The sequence below is a fragment of the Anoplopoma fimbria genome, chromosome 2 (assembly GCF_027596085.1).
Source record: "Anoplopoma fimbria isolate UVic2021 breed Golden Eagle Sablefish chromosome 2, Afim_UVic_2022, whole genome shotgun sequence".
Classification (NCBI taxonomy): Eukaryota; Metazoa; Chordata; class Actinopteri; order Perciformes; family Anoplopomatidae; genus Anoplopoma; species Anoplopoma fimbria.
The window spans coordinates 28,903,958-28,924,452 of record NC_072450.1 but is presented as its reverse complement, the minus strand read 5'-3'; the positions used below and the strand labels follow the sequence as shown (position 1 = coordinate 28,924,452).

General features: G+C 41.0%; 1 protein-coding gene across 1 annotated transcript in view; it reads left to right on the top strand.

Annotated features, from left to right (window-relative positions):
* si:ch211-186j3.6 (neural-cadherin) overlaps window positions 1-20,495 on the top strand; it is a 238,052-nt gene that overhangs the window by 192,594 nt on the left and 24,963 nt on the right. The window contains 3 exon segments of the mRNA XM_054614523.1: window positions 6,361-6,514; window positions 6,517-6,624; window positions 12,806-12,986. Coding sequence (XP_054470498.1) covers window positions 6,361-6,514; window positions 6,517-6,624; window positions 12,806-12,986 — 443 coding nt within the window.

The window sequence follows — 20,495 nt, the reverse complement described above, 5'->3', positions numbered from 1 at the left end:
TCTGGTATAAAAGATGTGTGCCAAGAATGCCAGTAAACTGTAAACCACATCACAAATTAATTATTTGAATAATTGTTCATTAACTCCTATATTTATTCCATGGATCTCATCCGAACCACATGACCAAAATGTCCCCCTGACTGTGGCTTCTTTTCTCCTCTGCTTTTGCAGCTTTTTATGCATATAGATTACATAATTATCATTATTATAAAATCCTGTATTAAGCATTAGAGAATAGTATTTAAAAGTACAGGATGACAGTTATTATTAAACACTATACAGAGAATATTATTATTGGTTCAACAGATTATTAGATAATTATTACTGCCTCCACTGGAGGAGATGGTTGAAGTCAGTGCTCTATAGAGATATTTAATTTTATGAATTTAAAAATGTAATATCTTACTCTTACTTACTAACTTATTTGCTGAAGTTTACTTGAGAATTCTGAATATGCACAACGACAATTGAAAGGCCAAAGTTCAGTGGCACATGCAGAAAAGAAAGCATCATGGGAATATGTCTGACCTCATGTTGTATCTTGGGCACCACCAATATTTTGGTTGCCATTTTCACTGATTAATAACCAGCCAATTTAAAAGAAAAGTACACACAATAATTAAAAAGACTTTTGCAAAAACAAAGTAACAACAAATCATGTCATAATCAAGAAAATTATAGTTTTGGTAGTTGATGTAGGGGGAAAACTTCTCTCCCACCAATGCAGAGAATTACACTGACTTTTCGGTAATTGGCATTATTTACAGGCGAGAAGCCATCGAAGGAACGCTCCGATGTTGAGGAAGTTCCAGAAAGAGTTCACAAAAGTTGTAAAATGAACTAATAGCCAAATCCAGAGTTATTTTTCCTTACTGATGTGCATGGACGAGGCTGGGCCGAGGGAGCGGAGGCGGCTGAAGGAAAAGCCTGCGCTCACTGTTTGCACCCTTGGATGAGGAAGATTGGCAGAAGACCCCAGAAGGTTTTACTCAGAAGTCAAAGTTTTGTTTGCCTGCGCCACTGAGGAACACTGTGCCCAGCTCTCTTTATATATCCATGCATCAAACTCTAAAATTCCCAGTGCAAACCTTCTACTCCCCGGGATATCTGTCACAGTAAATGAGTAAACATAGACAGAACACAATAGCTGTGGGGAATGTACAGTAAAGCAGCTCAGGGCCTGATCTTGTTCCTTAGCATTTTTCAAATGGAAAATTCGATAGTGCTTGACCACATGAAGGTACAGGTCTAGATGCACCCAAAGCACATTGAGGACAGATTGTGATACGATTGGTCCAAAGCATCTGCGGAGGTGGTCAGGGATGCATTGTGACCACTATAAACACAACTGTAAATACGATTGCATTTTCTATCCACATACAACAACTATATGGGCAGAAATGTAAGGCTAGGGGTCTAGAGTACCATTCATTCGTGTGCTTTGGTAGTAATCAACAGAGAATATTTGAGGCTTCAACTGGAGGCTCCCTCTCAGCCCTTAAAGACAGATCAATCGAAACTCAGTCTAATCTCAATGTGACACTGGAGGCTCTTATTAATACCAGCTGTATATGTAACCAGGTTAAATCTGGTTACGAGACCCATTTTAAACCAAAGTGTAAAGGGGGTCAGAGGTCGCATAGGGTTAGGAGTGACAAAGACCACCCTTAAGATATTGTAAAGGATGCATGTCATTCACAAGCACACACTAAATATCTTTGGGAAACCTTTGTGTTTGGTACCAACAGTCTTTGCATTCTAGAATTCAAAATCAAGGAATGAAAAGAGCTAAGGGGAAAACCATCAACTGTCATCTCTTTATAGTAAAACTCAAAAACAACCAACAAATCCTACTGTTTTATTTCTGCAAAACCACGTAAGCAAGCCACGGCTACAGCTAGTGTTGCTGACTAGAAATGCATTGATTAAAATATGTCATTAAAATCACGCTGGGCTAGAAGTCACTTTGCTATTTTACCGCTTCATTAGCTTCACACTGTTTGGCTCATTTATTTTTACAAGGCAGATTACCTTGACTGGGGAATGATAAACAGATGCTTTTGAAGAATGACATACAGGACGAAACTAGATAGTGCCCAGCAGGTGAACTGAACATGCACAAATATGTGAAGTTGTGTACAGGTAAGCATGCAATTCACAAAATATGGAGAATAAAGATTCCTGTTATAAAGGAAACAAGTAATGATGTAATTGCAGTTATAATTATTTTATTTAAATAACATTGTCTTAATTCACCCCTATATTTGGCACCATTTCCTGGAAAATTGGACAATATTGATAAATGATGGGAAATCTTGCTTTAACAAACACATGGTGAAGCAAAACTGAAGCTTAACACTGTTTTTAACATTAATTAAACGCATCTGACAAGAATTTGAAGTGATGTAATTTGCCCAGCACGGTATAGTATATTTTTTTATGATCAAATGTCAGATCCACTGGGGAAAGTACCACTTGTATGAATGTGATTCCATGTGTTGCTTGAAATGAGCACAGAGATCGGTTTAATTTCCCAAGTATAATTTAAGGTGAAGGAAAAATGCATGAGCCAGTCATGTATGCACATAATCTGTATCTGCACCCCATTATTTAATCATGAGAAGGGGGTAGATTAACACATCATCTGCACATGTCTGCGAGGCTGAGGCACAGGAAGTGTCCGGGGGGAGCGGAACCATCCCCGCAGTGGGACTGTTTGCTCAAAACATGCAGTCGCACACCTTCACACACACACACACACACACACACACACACACACACACACACACACACACACCTAGTGTGTGAGGCTCCTGCAAAGACACACACCCTTGAACCTGTTCGCTCACACGCCACCCAGGGAGCAGAGCCGGAGCCAAATCGCTCCGCTCTGCTCAGCTTTAATTGGGGGTAAAAATCAGGTGGCTGCGAGTGCGTCTGGTTAAAAAGCACCGCCCCAGTGGATTCTAAATATAATTAATACTTCATCACAGAGCCTTGAAATGAGCCACGGTGCTCCGACTAAACAGCCTCGGAGCCGTCAGCACTTTATCCCCGCTGCTTTAAGGGGAGATGGAGAGACCTGGATGGATGAATGGAAAGATAGGTGGAGGAGAGTAATGGAAGAGACAATGACAGGAGCACAGGCAGAGTTAGACATAGAGAGCTGACAGGTGATGGTTGGTTTGTCTTTTTTTTTTGACTCTCCCCACAAAAAACTTGGTTTGTCTTTATTATGTCGAGAAGGAGCGGGAGCGTTAATGGCTGCCACCCACTTTTCATTCCTCCTCACATCTCTCTCTCTCGCTCTCTTTCTCTGCCCTCCCCTTCTCCGTCCCCTGTTTATGTGTCAGAGAAAGATGGAGGGAAGAAAATTATGCTCAGTGGAACACTTGGAAGAAACGGTTTGAAATTGAAATGAGGACGACCCACCAGCCACCCTATCCCTCTTAAAACTGACTTATTCTCTCTCACACACAAAAACAGACACACAAATACACACACACACAGAGAGAAACACAGCCTCCTGGATTGGTTTTAAATGAGTATTACTCCGTGATAGACGTGTGATTATAAGCATTACAAACGGGCCAAAACTGAACCGTTTTCATCTCAAGCTCTGAGGGCGGAGTTCAGCTGGTTGTGTAAACATGTCTTTTTTTCTCCCTCATTCTCATGAATTCTCTTTTACTTTCTTCCCCCTCATCAATTCTTCACAAGACACTTTTCCTCAACATGATGACCTCACAGAACTGGGCTGTGTGTGTGTGTGTGTGTGTGTGTGTGTGTGTGTGTGTGTGTGTGTGTGTGTGTGTGTGTGTGTGTGTGTGTGTGTGTGTGTGTGTGTGTGTGTGTGTGTGTGTGTGTGTGTGTGTGTGTGCGTGCGTGCGTGCACCAACAGCAGGGCATGTTTGCACAAGTCAACAAATTGCGAGTTAAAATGTCAGCTTTACCAGAGCAGTGCCTCATTTAAAATTCATTTAAGGCCAATGGCTACAGCATGAATGACAACTAGCTGTTCCCAAAGTGCTTTGTGATGTTATTATGGCAAAACGTGTTGCCTCTGCTCTATGGATAAAACTTTGGCTGAGGGAGCTAGAACCCTTAATAAGTAGATTGATTTGTTGATGAAAACACATATTTATATTTCTTCCATGAGAAGGAGATTTACTTGAGATGACATCAGAATCGAGTGGTGGAAATGTCAGTCTACTATACATATGGGGCTCTTTCATTTTCCCTGTGTTTGCTAACCTCGTGGGAGTTAATCTAGTTTACTGGTCAAATTGGCCTATTGATCCAGTCTTTTACCAACCAAGTAAAATCTTTTCTCCCTCCTGAATCCCATTACCTTTAAAAGCTGAGACTTGGACTTGAATCGGTTCAATACATTTGCCCATTTACCCTCAGCAGTGTCTCGCCTTGTAGATAGTTGTGATTTGATTTGCTGAGGTCTGTGCCACTGAGACTTCCGCCGCTGTCCAAAAACAAAGAAGCTGAATGTCATGAGTGCCAATCAAAAGCGTTGAAAAATTACATTTGGTACATTGGCGTGCTTCTTTCTGCTCAAATATGGCAGATGGCAGTTGTGGTTTGGAAGGAACAATGTTTCTAGTTCTTTGTTCAATTTCACGAAAACTGCAGTTTATTTTTGTTCTTTGCAAAGCATCAGAGATTATCAGCGATGCCTTTGATCTGTATTGTGCCAAGATCCATGATGTTTGTTCTCTTCTGCTACAGTGATTTTATGACGGTGCACATGTACAGCAAGCTTTCTGACCTGCTTTGTTTCAGTGTTGCTGTGTCGCTGTGCTAGGCCATGCAAGTAATAGAAAACCTCACAATGCCAGTAGCTGCATGCTTTGCCAAAGTTGGCTAGGCTTACCGGTGTCATTTTGTCAACTGCTAAGCTTTCATTATCTTATTATTAAATGGCTATGATTTTGTAGATATCACATTGTGATTAGTGATTGTCCTGAAGTTGAGCATTGATTCTCTTGCTGAGTGACAGGCAGACTAATGCACGCTCAAACATTTAGCAGGCTGGACTACTGTAAAGGATTTTAAAACTTTTATTTTACTTATTTTGAAAGCACTTTATGGTCAAAAACCGGTGAACATGTCTCACATTCTTACATTGTATGAATAGGTACGGGCCCTCGGGTCCCCGCGGCACAAGTCGCTTAGTAGTTCATTTAAGCCCTCTGAGGCAAATTTGTAATTTGTGATTTTGGGCTATACAAAATAGTTTGAATTGAAGTGAATTAAATTAAAAAAGTAAATTGTCTGCCTGATGATCTGAGAGCTGCTTGAATAGCAGAAACTTAAACTTAAAACTTACAACCTACCCATTCCCTTAATTTATTGTATTAGAGCTGTACAATTATTTTAGATTTTATTGTTAGTTTATTTATCCATTTTTTTTATTTCAAATTGTTTTAGTACCAATACTTCTACTGTTATTATAGATTTTAAATCTATTTTATTACAATTTCCTATTGTTATTTTTGCCTCGCGTGTATTGGTCTCAGATTGTTAAATTGTCTAATTGTTTTTGTCTTTTATAATGTTTTCAATGTCTAGACTTGTACTGTCTTATTTCCGACTTGTCGGTCAACCGGAAACACTCTGAACTGCACTAACCTGTATGAAAGGCGCTGCACAAATCAAGTTTGATTAATTGTTTGATGAGTGCTCTGCTAGCCACTTTGGACGGATTGCAACTTGGCAATGTAAAACATTTATTTGGCCATGTTGAGAGTGCAACAAAAGGGAAATTATGGCCATTCAAATGGAAATTGTTAAAAAAAAGAAAAAAATTTGTTTTGCTCAGTCTTAATAGTTTTTGGCTTTGGAGTTGCCTGGCACTTCATAAATGTATATTGGTTGATAGTAACAAAGGTTCTAAAGTGCAAGAAAAAGAGAGAGACTTGTTCCTTTGTTGGTGAATAATACATTCTTAAGAAAATCAGCTTAATATATTTTATAAATGTATGGGAGAAGCCAGAGGGAAAGCTTCCCAATGGACCTGCTTCAACCAATGGCAGGTTACTAATTAGTGTCCAGTGTATTTTATTCTCAAACAACAGAATATTGATGAAAGGCCAGTTTCTAGTGTTTGACTAGTGGTGCATGCTGATGTCATGGACTTACAGTACATGTGAACCCAGTGTATTCCAACTTGACTCATTAAGCTAATTCAGGATTAATCATGCAAATCAATTACATATTTTTTTGACCATTAACAATGAGCAAAAGCCATTATGATTGAAATGTGGTTCACAAAAAAAACCTTTCCATACCAGATCAAACTTGGTGAAGCTGAACTTGTAAACTAAATGTCCTCTTTTCCCATTGAAGATCTTCCAGGGTCTCCTCTGCGTTTTCTACAACCTTGGGGATGGGGACTACAACCTGACCCTACCCACCTATCGCCTCGACAACGGCGAATGGCACGAGGTCTTCCTGGATCGGCACGACAATGAGATGATGCTGCGACTGGACGGCGGCGGGGGCAGCGGGAGGTCACGGGATCGCGGGGCCGAAGCCGAGAGATCATCATCGACCCCACTGTGGTGATGCTGGGGAACACGTTCCCCTCTGGAATCAACAAGAGCTTCCAGGGTAGGCGACACACAGCACATACAGCTCACAACATCTGCAACGATTTATTCGCAAGCATTTTCATCGGTGGTCCGTTTCACCAGAAATCAGAGAAGACCTTCCAGACATCAGGTGTTAAGAGCAGCAAATGAAGCGATGAAGGTTTCAGCAAATAGGACAAACTGTGGGCTGAATCCCAAACTTCTTGCAGCTGGGAGAGGCCAGGGGCTGAAGGACAACTTATTAAATGGACAATAAGCACACTTTTTGGATGGCTCATAGAACAAAATAATACCAATGCCAGCAATGATTGTCCAGCTGCTTACATTTCTAACAAAAACCTGTTTCTTTCAGCCTTCCCTTCTGGTTCCTGTTGTTGCCACCTTATGAGACCCCATCTCTTAGAGTAACTACTGTCAAATATATTCAGATATTATGAATTAGTACTTGATTTAAAACAGACTAAAATAATCATTAAATTCTTCTTGAATCAGCCTCAGCAGAGAGGATTTCTGAGCTGCAGTGCACAAATGGCCGAACATTAATGTATCAAAAATGTGTTTTCACCTCTGTAGAGTGGTCGCTTTTACCTGTTCAAAAATTGCACAGGAGCATTAAGACACTATTTTCTTGGCAACACAGTTATGGCTGCCTTACACCCTTTGCAGGTGCTTTGAGAATTACACGGTTTCTTTTTGTGATATTTGTGTAGGTTTAGTAGCTGCAAATGCTGCGCTACCCTTTTTATGCAGTGCTTAAAAAAAAGGATAATGCAATCACACCTTTTTACCAGCACAGGTAACGGAGAAGAAGGTGACAAAGCTTGAAAGGTTATTAAGAGTGCAAACAGCAGACCTGGGCAGGCGGATTTCTAGGTATTCAAACACCCATCTGGAGTCACAGCCAGTTTACATGTTTGAACGTGTAAAATCCACAGGAAAGCCAAGATGAGAACTACACCGGTTCATGACACTAATGAAATGAATGGAAGTAAACATCCATGCAGCAGCTGGTTCTTAATGGGCAGTTTAACCCAAGGTGGCTTTCGGCTACTGAGAAAAATCACTATCGCAAATACTGAAAATAAGAACAAAAAAAAAAATATGCATTTAAGATACTAATACATCAACACTGTTTCCTCTCAATAGAAAATAAGTTAAGAAAAGGTTATCACAGAAAAAGAGAAGTACACTTACAATGCTCGATTCCTTTTCCAAGGATCTTTTTTTTATGATTTTTGTGCTGGACAGCACTGTTGAGTGAGGCCAAGAGAGTCTTCCTTTAAAATCCCAGGCAGATGAGTGCCAGGCTGAATTGTTAAGAGGTAAACATTGTCTGTAGAGAATGGGAAAGAGGTTATGACACACAACGGTATGAATCTCCCTGAATGTCCCTTTCAGCGGAGCACCGACGGTTCATACAATGGCAAAATGGCAAAATAACACAGAAGATTGCTTGCTGTACACCATCCAAACATCAACCTGGCTGTATTGTATATAACCTGTTTGTGTTTGTTTGTTTGTGTGTGTGGGGGGGAGAGAAAGAGACACTTGATGTGTTTGATGTGTCACAGGGTAAAGTAAAAAGGGTTGTGTGTTCAGGGCCATGTGCTGCAATTTAACAAGTATGCCTCCTGAAAAGTGCAACTAGAAATAAGTCCCTTTATCTATTCATATGCATTTTCTTTCAAGGGAGAACTGTGACACGTTAAGTGTTAATGAATGATTGATATGGCATTGTCATGGCTAATTCACCCAAATGCATCTTCACTGTTACTTGAGACGATGGGCTGCTGGGTGCATGCAGAGGCTAGAGAGTATGGGGCTTCTCTGGCTAGAGAGTATGGGGCTTCTGTGTGTGTGTGTGTGTGTGTGTGTGTGTGTGTGTGTGTGTGTGTGTGTGTGTGTGTGTGTGTGTGTGTGTGTGTGTGTGTGTGTGTGTGTGTGTGAGATAGATGTAAGTATACCTTAAATATGAAAGCTTTTATTAAAACACAAACACGTACTCCAGATATTCTGAACTTAAAAAAAACTGTATTTCAACCGGGGATCAAACGGCCAACTTTGTGCTTAAAGGATGACACGCCCTAACCCCTGAGCCACAGTCCCTCTGTGAATTATAGGTAAGAGTCCTATAGACTCTTGTTTGTGACACTTGTAATATTATAACTATATTTGAGCATAGCTAACCATCTCCACTGTGTTTTATGTCTTCCATATGAAACAATAACATAATTAGTTTGTCCATGTCCTCAACATTTACACATAGAGGCGTGTTCTCCAATACTCCTTCCAGCAGGATAACATCATTTGTCTGTGCCTTCAAAAACCTTTCACTGTTGAGAAATTGATCTGTTAATTGATGCCACAACAAAACAGTTTAGGTTTTGTAAGGATTAAGCATTAAAGGGACTTGTTCAGGACTGAAAGAAGTACTTTGTCAAGGTTCAGAAATCATTGTGGTCTGAATAAAATAAATGCTTCATTTAGTTCATTGGACCTTCATCATCGTGGTTACAATAGCACAGTTGTGTCCATGCTTAAAACAAAAACAGTGTTGATCTTCAGTCTGAAACAAGACATGTATGAAAGGTCTGAAACAGGAAAAGACCCGTGTCAAAGTCCCATATGTTGTTGACCAGTCCTTGTCCCTGATGCTGTCGTTCTTGGGAGGGCAGTCTCTGTTATAGGGTTTGGACTGGCATTGTCACATATAAGAGACAATAACAAGAGAGGAGCATACACATACAGTATGAACCCAAATGTTGGCATATACAGTCAAAAGATTCAGACAGAAAATAAAGACTTTTGGATAGGATACATAGAAACTAAAAACAAGGCAAGACACTGTATGATAATTGAGAGAGAAAAAGGTCACAACTATTGAAAGAAGCAGACATAAAGCGAGAGAGAGACATCGAGAGCTTTCTGGAGTTAGACAGCTGAGCCTCAGGCAGTAAAAGACAATGCATGTGTTCATTAAATGGACTTTAAAAGCATTTCCCTTCAAAAGAAGCAGACGTGATATATGGTGGCAGGGAAATTGTACGTGTGTGTGTGTGTGTGTGTGTGTGTGTGTGTGTGTGTGTGTGTGTGTGTGTGTGTGTGTGTGTGTGTGTGTGTGTGTGTGTGTGTGTGTGTGAGCGTGACCCTTGTCTGTGTGAGATTGCATTAACTCTTCATGTATCTATTCAAATATTGACAGAGGGTTATTGAGACGTTAGAGGTCCAGGTGTGTAGGATTTAGATGGATCCATTCACATTATTTCATTAGTGTATAATCTCCTGAATCTAAATGGTAAATGGTAAATGGACTGTACTTGTATAGCGCTTTTCTAGTCTTCCGACCACTCAAAGCGCTTTTACATTACTAATCATTCACCCATTCACACCCATTCATACACTGATGACTGATGACAGGAGCTACCATGCAAGGTGCCACCTGCCCATCAGGCACCCTAACTAACATTCATACACATACATACACCGCAGGAACAGCCTGCGGGAGCGATTTGGGGTTAAGTGTCTTGCCCAAGGACACATCGACATGGACTGCCGGAGCCAGGGATCGAAACCGCCGATCCTCTGATTGGAGGACGACCCTGCTCTCCACTGAGCCACAGCCGCCCTAAGAACTGTTGTATTTTGGTTACCGTAAAATGAGCCCTTCACATCTACAAAGAGGGCAGGTCCTCTCTACGAAGTCCGCCATGTTGCACCTCCGTGTTTCTACAGTAGCCCAGAATGGACAAACCAAACACTGGCTCTAGAGAGAGCCTCTCATGTTTCTCACACTCAAGCTTCAGCTGGAATTTGGTGTCGCGAATGTGTAGGTTCCAGTGTAGGTTCTTCTATGGAGGGTGATGGACGGGGGCTGCTAATGGTGACACCAATAGACTGTATATAAGAAAGGATGTAGTCATCGTGACGTCACCCATTGGTTTATGGACTGCCGTTTGGAAGCCTCGAGTTTGGCGATTTCGCGGTCGCCATCTTGGATTCGGCTGCACCATGTTGTTGTTTCTTACCCAACCGATGAACAGAAGTTAACATATTTGGATATCTGAGGAGTGACGTAGCGATGAGGTGTACGTCTCTGTTAGCAGCAGCGACGTGTCAATCACAGTAGCCCCGCCCAAAAGCATACTCTGCTTATGGTCTATTTGACTCTAAATGGACCATTATTTTCTCAATGGACTTCATGCTGTACTGAAGAATACTGTTTTTTAATTATTTAATTTTTTTAACTAAAAAACATCCAGACCCAGCTCTTTTCTTTTACACAAGTTCCTCTAGTGCATCTCCGGTTTATCTTAATTTATCCTCCATCTCTCTTTTCTGTTCTTGAATGTGCAGTAATGATGGAGCATCTCCAAGACTGTCATGCTTCTTGCTAGCAGCAATATTGTTAGCTATAACCCGGCATGCCGTTCGGCAAAGTAAATTTGTTAACGTACACTTATTAGTTCAACAAATTGTTTATCTGTCATTGGTTTTACAAAGTTCTAACCATGAGTGAGAATTGAACGCAGTAAAAACGGTCCCCTCTCAATGCACTCAGATTTTCCCTGTCGAAGAGTATGACACGTTATACCGCCCTACACTAGTAGTAAGTCTTGATAAACCAAACCTATGATAACAAGATCCAAATTGTGATAAATCAAAAGTATCTTGTAACTACAAATAGGATCCAAACCCATCAGGGTTTGTTCCAAGCAGAAGCATTTTGCCCCTATTTGCAACATTTTCTATTAACTTGCAGCCTTTTGCAAACAGCCCTTCAAATATGTTTTCTCCCCTTTGGTAAGTGTCTCAGGCGTGTAACAGCGAAGTGACACGTGTAAACAACACATCCATCAGTTCACCATGGAGCACATTCTACAAAACCCAACATGTATGCAAATCTTTGACCTCAGAGATTCTCCTGAACAGTATAAACAGCACTTTAAGAGGCTGCAATAAACACCCTACAATGAGAAACAATGTAAGATCTCGTCATTATTTCTTCGTATTACCTACATGCCCAGTATTCACAAATGTTTTCTTGGGGAAAACAATTTGGGATTTGTTCTTGGGTAAGAACATAATCCAAGCACACTCAAGAGCACACTTACACACATTTGAGTGCTGATATGTTTTTGCAAAATAAATTGCCATTCCATTTTCTTCAATTATACAGTTGCATATATTGCAATATTGGAATTAAATTACTATAATCTTTTTTTTAACTCATATATTCATTATTTTACAAAGCATCATTGTCTTTAAAAAAAGAAAGCACTACACTAACTTCAGCACTTAACGAGTAATATAATGCAGTGCAGTTTTATTTGTGTTCATTTTGACCACCACTGACTACTAAATATCACTGCTCGTTTAAAGTTCACTTCCTGCAGAAGTACCTCCATTTCAGAACTACTGAAGATTTTTTTTTAAGTTGATTAGTAGTAGTAATTAATTCAATTGGGTCCTTATTAACAATTTAACCCCAAAAATGCACATAAAAATACATTAATAACATTACTGTTTATTAAATTAAAGGGAAAACAAATATAACCTGACCAAAAATATTCAGGCCGAAGTTTAAGTTTGTTGCTCCCACCCAATTTTTTAGTTTACAAAAGTTTACAAAAACAAAACAGAAACAAATTGCCAAATGTTTTAATCAAAATAATAATCATACCTCATTTGTATGTGTGTTTACCACCGGTTTTTTTTAAACATACTATTCCCCTTAGTTCATACTGGCTCTCTCTCTCATTTAAAACTACTTCTGAATACAATTAGGAAGCAAGTTAGTGAGTAGTCTGTGCATTGGTTGTGCAGTTTTAAAATCAACTAGATTACAATATTTATAAGCATGGCACGGCCCTGCAGTCTCATGCCCTTTTATAGGGATGGGCGGGGCCTTTACCTATTCTCATAAGGATCACCTGGCACACACCTTCAGTTTATAAGAACAATGGGATCCGTCAAAATAGGAACACAGGTAGGATTTTTCTTGGGACCTTTCTCTAGAACAAATTGAGAAACAATCTCAGGAAGTAAGTGAATGAGGCGCATAGTTCACTAAGAACCCAGAGTGGTTTTATGCCTTGAGTATTAGAACAGGAGCCAATAATCTATGAAGAACATGTGGTTGATTTTGTGTCTGCAAATTTGTTTGTGTTCCACTGAACTCTTTTCCATTTTTCTCCCTCCAGGCTGCATGAGGGACGTGCGCCTCAACGGTCGCTACATGCCCCTGGACAGCCAGCCGCGAGATGGGGTTTCCCAGGTCAGCATACAAGGCCTCTCCCCCGGGTGCTCGTCTGACTCCTGCAAAAGGAACCAGTGCAGCGCCCCCTTCACCTGTGTTGACTTGTGGAGAGTGCACGAATGCAGGTACACACACACACTACCCTGACGGCAGCGCTCCTGGCTGCACTGCACACTCGGATGCTCCGCATACACACTCCCACTTTTTGACACAGAGGCATGAAGACACATGCATTTAAACCAACTCACTCTTCCTCTGAAGCCATTGTTCTGCTTTTGACCTTGGAATTATATTTGTTCACAGCCACATAAATGTGCTTTGAAACAACCTGCCCTGACCTATCTGAGAGTGTTGGGGGGGGGGGGGGGGGATGTAGAAGACAAAGGAACCCTGAGGAAGCTGGGCTGTCAGCAGGAACTCATTGCAGCCAATTATCATTATCCATTCTCATAATGAATTGCCAGAACAAAAGTCCAGGCTGACCAAAAAGCATCACCAAGCAACAACTGGATAGTGTCATTGCAATACATTTACAGCAAAACTCTTTACATGCAGCATGTTAACACACAGGAATTAAACAGAGCCCCAACGTAAGGTTCAGTCATTGACTGTTTGCACTTGTTGCATCAGATATCAGATATCATAGAACAGGCTGGAGAATCCACTCTCGTGATGCTGAAGCATCAATCTTTAAGATTTCAGTCCTAGTTGACCCTATTTACTGATTTAACACTACAGGTCCCAGAATACTGGGGTTAGTGAAACCAAATAGACATTTAATAAAGAAGTCGAGCAATAATTGGCCTTTTTCCATCATAGTTTGAGCAACCGTGATATAATGTAATGATGTACATAAGTCTGCTTGAGTCTGCAAACAGCGAAAGTGAAAGTTGTGGATTTCTTTGTTAAGAAGTTGCTCTTCATCCAACAGCTCACTGTGGATGCGCCTTCTTGACACAATACTCCCTGCAAAACCTCAAACTGATGGCTGCTGCCTTGTTTTACAGACACATTGATTATAAATCATAGAGGTCACTGTCAAGCTCACACATTCCATTTCCTGCATCTACTTCATACAAAAAGTAAATTCCTGGTTTCGGCATGTGTGCGCCCGCTGCTCTGCACTGCGACCATACGCCGTTTACCGCTGATAGCGCCGCCCTGACTGACTCTTCAGCAGCATTCTGTCTGACCTCAGTCTACCTTTTTCCCCAGGCCTGATCGCCCTGTTTACTTTCGTGTCAGGGCTGTGGATGTTAATGTACGTACGTAGCCTGCCTTGACTTGTCTTTACGTCGTTACTTGATCAAAAACCACAAGCTGAAGTGACAAAAATAGGAAGTGACTGCCAGACAGTCTCCAAGTGCCAAACTGGTCGAAGGTCATCACGCATTACACGTTAGATTTTGTTTTCCTTTTGAAGTGGATATTTTCTCTTTGAAAAACAAATGAGCAAGTTCACTCACTTAGCCTTTTGGTCGTGTGCAGGGTGTCTTGTGCAATCAGATTAGCACTGTGCCGCTACCCCCTCAGCCTGCCTGACAGAGGAGAAATACTGTGGAGCAGCTTCAAAGTCAGCCCCACAGTGCTTCATATGCCACCAGACATGCGTTGTAAACCAACCTCTAGTCTGCACATATCTGCGGATAAAACAGTCTGCTATAATTTGGCAAAGAGAATTGTCCAGATAAACGCCAAATGCACCAAATCATTTGTGTGCATCACTTACTGACATCATTGCGTGTCGACCAGGGGGGCGTAGTTGTTACCGGCTACATGTTGCTTAAGGTTTTTGGTGAGAAGATGAAATGCAAACCAGGAAGTCCAGTCTGAGGGCTTATGAAAGATAATGACACAGTGGGAGCAGTTTATACTCTTTGAGGGAGGATTGTACAGCTCTGGAATGAATTCACAACAACAACGTTCCTCTCCGCCTTGGCATTTGCGAGGTTAACGTGATTGGCCAACAGGGCGGCTCGCTGGCTGACATTAAACTACACTGCGGCAAAAATTGAGCCAGTATCTTTTTTGTTTTTCCTTCCTGCCCTGACGCCCCCTCTGCACTATGGCTGTGGTGGGTATTGAGAGTCTAAACATGGGCTCTGAGAGACTTTCAAAACCTCGAATCCCCACAAGAGCCAGGATGTTAGACAACATCCACGTCTGCTTTTAAAAGGCAACGAATGAGACCCATCTCCCAGGTCGCTAAATGCCTAAAAATGGCGGAGATGAAATTAAATTTATTATCCCAGCCCACCCTAATGGGATTCACACTTTTTGCTTGATCAACATTTCACATACACTGCTGTGTGACTTTCTGCGCGAGGGGTATTTGTTTGTCAGCGGGAAATGGGAAATGTCGTTGGATGAAAATGCGGCGGCAGACTAACAACCCTCACCCGCGGCTTCAGACCAGAATCAAGCCACTCTTAGCCACATGCACTAATCTCAGCAATTTCTCTCTGCCATAGGAAACATCAGCCTCCATTCAGTCTGTGCAGCCTTGCTTTTAATCTTGCCTTTACCTTTTTTTTTTTTCTACACTCCTCTGATCCACTCACCCGCATCATCCATCCACCATCGACCATCCAATTTTTCCTTTTTTTGAATGGCTCTCATTCTCGCACTCTGCCCCTCCATTTCTTGGTTTGTATGGCTCTCATCTTGCTCACTCCCACTCAGTTTTTAAGCCATGTACCGTTGCCACACACATACACACTCACAGTCCCCCCCATCCTCCACCCTGCTTGCTTGTTAGTTTGCCTTGTTCTCTTTTCACCACTTGACCTGAACCTTGGAAAATGATTAGAGACTGGTGTTGGCAGCAAGTCCTCCAAGCCCAAGTGTTTGATACCTGATTACTCATGGGGGCCACGGCCGATTAATAACACACAATAGTGTGGATAATTCTTCTCCCCAGGGCTCAAATAAGCACATGAACACAGATTTTTCATTTGATACTTTTAATTACTGTGCAAAATACCCCCAGACCCCTTGATTAACACTTGAGACCCCCTGAAAGCATCAACAGCAAAATGTTGGGGTGTCTCTGGAAAAAAGTATTGGTCACTTGCAGTCCAGAAGTATTAATTTATCAAATGGCAAACCATTTATTCACAAACATGGAAACAGAAAAACATTGTTCTGCAGTTTCCTTTTCCATTGCCATGATAACTTGCTTACCATTGATATAATTATTTTCATTCTCTAGCCTGTTTGCCGTGTCTGAACTGTGACAGACTACTGTGCATACAGTGAAACATGTACAGGGAGTGAGTGTGCTGTGCGGATTCTGTTGCAGGGCATAGTTGTAGCTGGTTGTGTAGTTATGTGAGTGGCCTTATTGTTGAAGATATAAGCCTTGGTGATGTGTGTGTAAAGCTTGTATAGCCTAGTTGATTGTCTTGGCTTGCATCCATAAAATCTTGTTGCATATTGAGTCTGTATCAAAGCTATTGAATGAAGGCTGGGGCCGTGTTTAGCTGTGGGGTGTGACACATGCTCAGTATAACAGGAGCTGCTATGTTGGAGGGTTACAGCAGACAGCGCTAGAAATAAAAGGATGGTGTCCGCTCAAGATGAAGTTTTCAAGTTGAAAGTCTTTGTGTATAATCTTTTATTTTTATTTTTTATTCTCACTCATGAAGTAGGCAACTACAACACCGCCCCTGCAGACGTCTCAAACGAAGCAATCGTCCACATGTTCTTTCATCGTGCACCAGCTAGGGAGCCTTTCAGGAAGTGAACACCAGATCGTACTTCACATGTGTTGTGTCCCAATGGTAATGATATGCAATATGAAGCATGACGTCTCCTAACTGTGGGGCATCCAGCAATTCCAACACTGCTGCTTTTGATTTTAATTTATAAAAAAAAAAATTTCAGTGTTTAATTGAGTGTTTGCTAAATCCCTCCCGTTGACTGCAATTGTCCAGTCATAGTTTAGCAGCCAAAACATTACTTTCATATAGAGTTTGGATGTTGGGGTCAAAAGTAAAAGTTTAAAGTTGGGTCTGGTTAATTGGTATCTAACACAGTGGCATAGATGACAAGTTTTAAGAATAACTAAATAGAAATAGACAATCTTTTCGCTTGTTTCAGTCTTGTTTACTTATGTAGGTCATATAGAGGCATAAATATTAAATGGAGACTGTTTTATAACCAGTTAGAAGTTCCTCTGCCTCTGGTAGCTTTAACTATATAGCTTGTGCAATCTGCTAGTGACAGTTGTCTTTTCCACTGACAAAATCCCTGCCTTGGAGTGAGAGGCCTGTGTTAAGTTCTGTGTAATAATGAAGACACACTGTTTTCCAAATTACAAATCTTGGCAAGAGGGGGCACGGCTTAGCGCTGAATATTACTTTAAAAAAAGCACCATTTCAGTGCAAAACATTATTATTACTGTTAATTGGAGGGAGCCTAGCAGATCTGCAGCATATTTAGCAACAGCATGTTTCCAGGTGCAACTGAAAACATAAGTTGTGTGACAGCAAAAGAGCTGTCCTGAAGTTTAGAAAAAGTCATCAGCCTTCAGAAACTCCCAAGACGCCACCTCTGGCCGCCTCTGGCCTGTGAATGATGATGAGAGCAAAGCAGGAATGTGGTGATTAAAAGTCCCTTGTGGGGCGGAGGTTGGGGTGAATTCCAAACTCAACACATCGAGTTATTTTAGGTCTCTTATGTAATTGTATTACTAACTTAGGAACTTGGAAACTAAATGGTCATGTACTTTACGTACGTAACAAACCAAGAGCTTTTTCTAAAACCAACTAAGTAGTTCCATTTCACAACCTTAACCATGTGTATATGACCTATTCTGTCGTTCAGGAATGAGGATGTGTGGGTAATTATTGTGAGTGAGCATGCATGCTCATCTAGGTTATAATAGGCACCTATTCCAGTCATGGCTATAGACAGGAAATGATAAGAGAGAGCAGAGAAAAGAGAAGCAGTGTTGTCGAGTTGACTGACAGGCTGTCCTGTTTTTAACACCCACACACTCCCACTGAGTATAATGCATACTGAACGCTGAGCATTTGTCCTAGCTTAATACTCCCACCCACAGTAAATTACCTTTTAAAATGTTGTGTTTCAAAGAGCTGGGTCAGTTGTTTTTTTCTCCATGCTATAAAAGTAGCTGGCATTTGAAACTGCAGTAATAATAATTTGTAATTCTGAAAATTGATTTTGAGAGGAATATGATGCTGACTTTGGGAGTCTTGGACTTTTCACTTTGTATTTGCCCTTATGGCAAAAATAAATCAGGCCAGAGTCATCAGCAACGCCCTTAAAAAAGTTCAAAGTTCTTTCTTTTTAAGCTGACCGACCAAATGGTTTGTTACACAGAACCATCTGAGAAGGCATCATTGGAGCAGGCATTTTCAAAAAATACTTGTCAGGTGATTGGTTGAACCATCTGACAATAAAACTCTTACCGAAGCCAGTCGGGAAAAGAGCAAAAACATATTTTTCTTTGAAGAAAGCCTTTGTTGTCGTTATTTTCTCTTCTTTCAATGAAGAAGTGCTCTCCAAGTCTGATAGAACGGAAGCTATTGCAGCATCCACTCAAACATCTTTGCCAGCCAACATTCATTTTTAGACAAATAGTCGCCTTTCCTCCAACACACATAAGCCACCGCCCGTGGCTGTCAGTAGCTCCTCACAGGATAATGATTGGTCCCTACATTTGCTTGCCAGACACATTGACTGTTTATGCTCTATGTGTCTAGACCGCAGTTTTGAAGCCTCGACTCAACAATTTCACCGTCACCATCTTGGATTACGGCTGCACCATGTTGTTTTATTTGCAAACTATGAACGGAATTTACCATATTTGAAATGTTGAGGAGTGATGCAGAGACGCTATGTATAGCTCTGGTAGTTTCAGTGACCTGTCAATCACAGTAAGCCCCTAAAGTACACTCTGCTTTATGGTCTATTTAACTCTCAAAAGGACGAAAAAGACTTGAAACTAGAGAGTGAGACCATAAACGAATGTTTACAATGTTAACTGAGGGTATAAATCAAATGAGAAGTAGGGTCCTTTTCTCATAGACTTCTTTACAATCTGACTTCTTTTTGCAACCAGAGGAGTCGCCCCCTCCTGGTCAGTAGAGGGAATGCGAGTTTTAAGACCCTTATGCAATGGCTTCACTTGGCAAAACTGGAGCTTGTCGCCGTGCCCAACACACAAATACATAACTAAAAACAGTGCAAGATGGAATTATCGTGTGACATGTGATGCCGAGCGGTCACATGATGGATTCTAACTAGAATCCAGCGACCTGGCAAGGTAACCTTTTTGACACTGGTTAAATGATCCTAACCTGTATTTGCTTCTTGAGCAGTAGACAAAAAGGCACGTTGCCTTCTCCTTTTCAGTAAGACACATCTAGCAAAGCCGTGCTACACAGCAGACCTTCTGTTAAACGCGTCAATCAAGAATAAAAAATTGGCCAAAGGAGACAAGGCATGGTGGCAGGACGTCAAAGCTAGACATATACACCCCCATCCAACATCCCAATCCACCAAAATGTTAATGAGTTTAGTTGCATATAAACATAATTTATTATAGACAGAGTTAAGCACATGATGCAGTGATTTAACGTTTAGTTTCTCATCTGGTTTAGTTTTAAGACAAACTTACATGAGATAAATTGCTGTACTAGTTTGACTGTAATTTCTGTTTCATAACAAATTTGAGTCAATATTTATGAGCACGAGCAAATCACCATAGACCAGAGGGAAGACTCATCTCTGATGTCATCCAAATGTCGAGCCTGGAGCTGCTCCAAAGACATTGAAAGAGATACTAAATTAATGGGCTCATAAAATGTTTGTTTGAGCTGTTACACCCAAATGAGCTTTTAATTATAGTGGTGCTTTCTGAAGTGAGGCAGAAAATGTGCCCCTGTCTGCATAAAATCACCCTTGTTACCGCCAGTGTCGCAGTCAGCATTTTCCTCCCCTCCAGTTCCTTCTCTACTGAGGTGTACATCGGTGGACGGTCATTGACTCAAAGAGAGTATTTCCCTTTTTCAGTGTGGTAAATAGTGAAAAAAATCAAATTTAAGACATTCATGTTATCTTCTAAGGCTGCAAGTTGGTGTAGTGGTTAGCACTGTTGCCTCACAGCTAGAGGGGCCCGGGTTCAATTCCCGGGCTAGACGGCCTTCTGTGTGGAGTTTGCATGTTCTCCCCGTGTCAGCGTGGGTTCTCTCTGGTTCCTCCGGCTTCCTCCCACAGTCCAAAGACATGCAGCTGAGATTCATTGAATACTCTAAATTGCCCGTAGGTGTGGATGTGTTACGGAAAATGAATGAATGTTATCTTCTGAAGCTTTATCTGTTTAATATGATTTTTTGTATTTCCCTTTTTCCTCTATTTTTATTTGCATGCGTTTTTTCTTTGATGCATCGAACTACTGAGGGATTATTACACGCTCACCTAATCAAATCTGGTGTCATGCACATCTAAGCAATCTTAATCTACATGTTGTAATTGTAATTGAAAAGTATCTACGATTATATGTCAGTAGTACGATTTGTTTTTTAAACATGCAAATTCCTCTCAAATCATATAGACTTTCTCTTATTTCAACCTTTGGATACTTTCAGGGAATTATTGATTTTTAT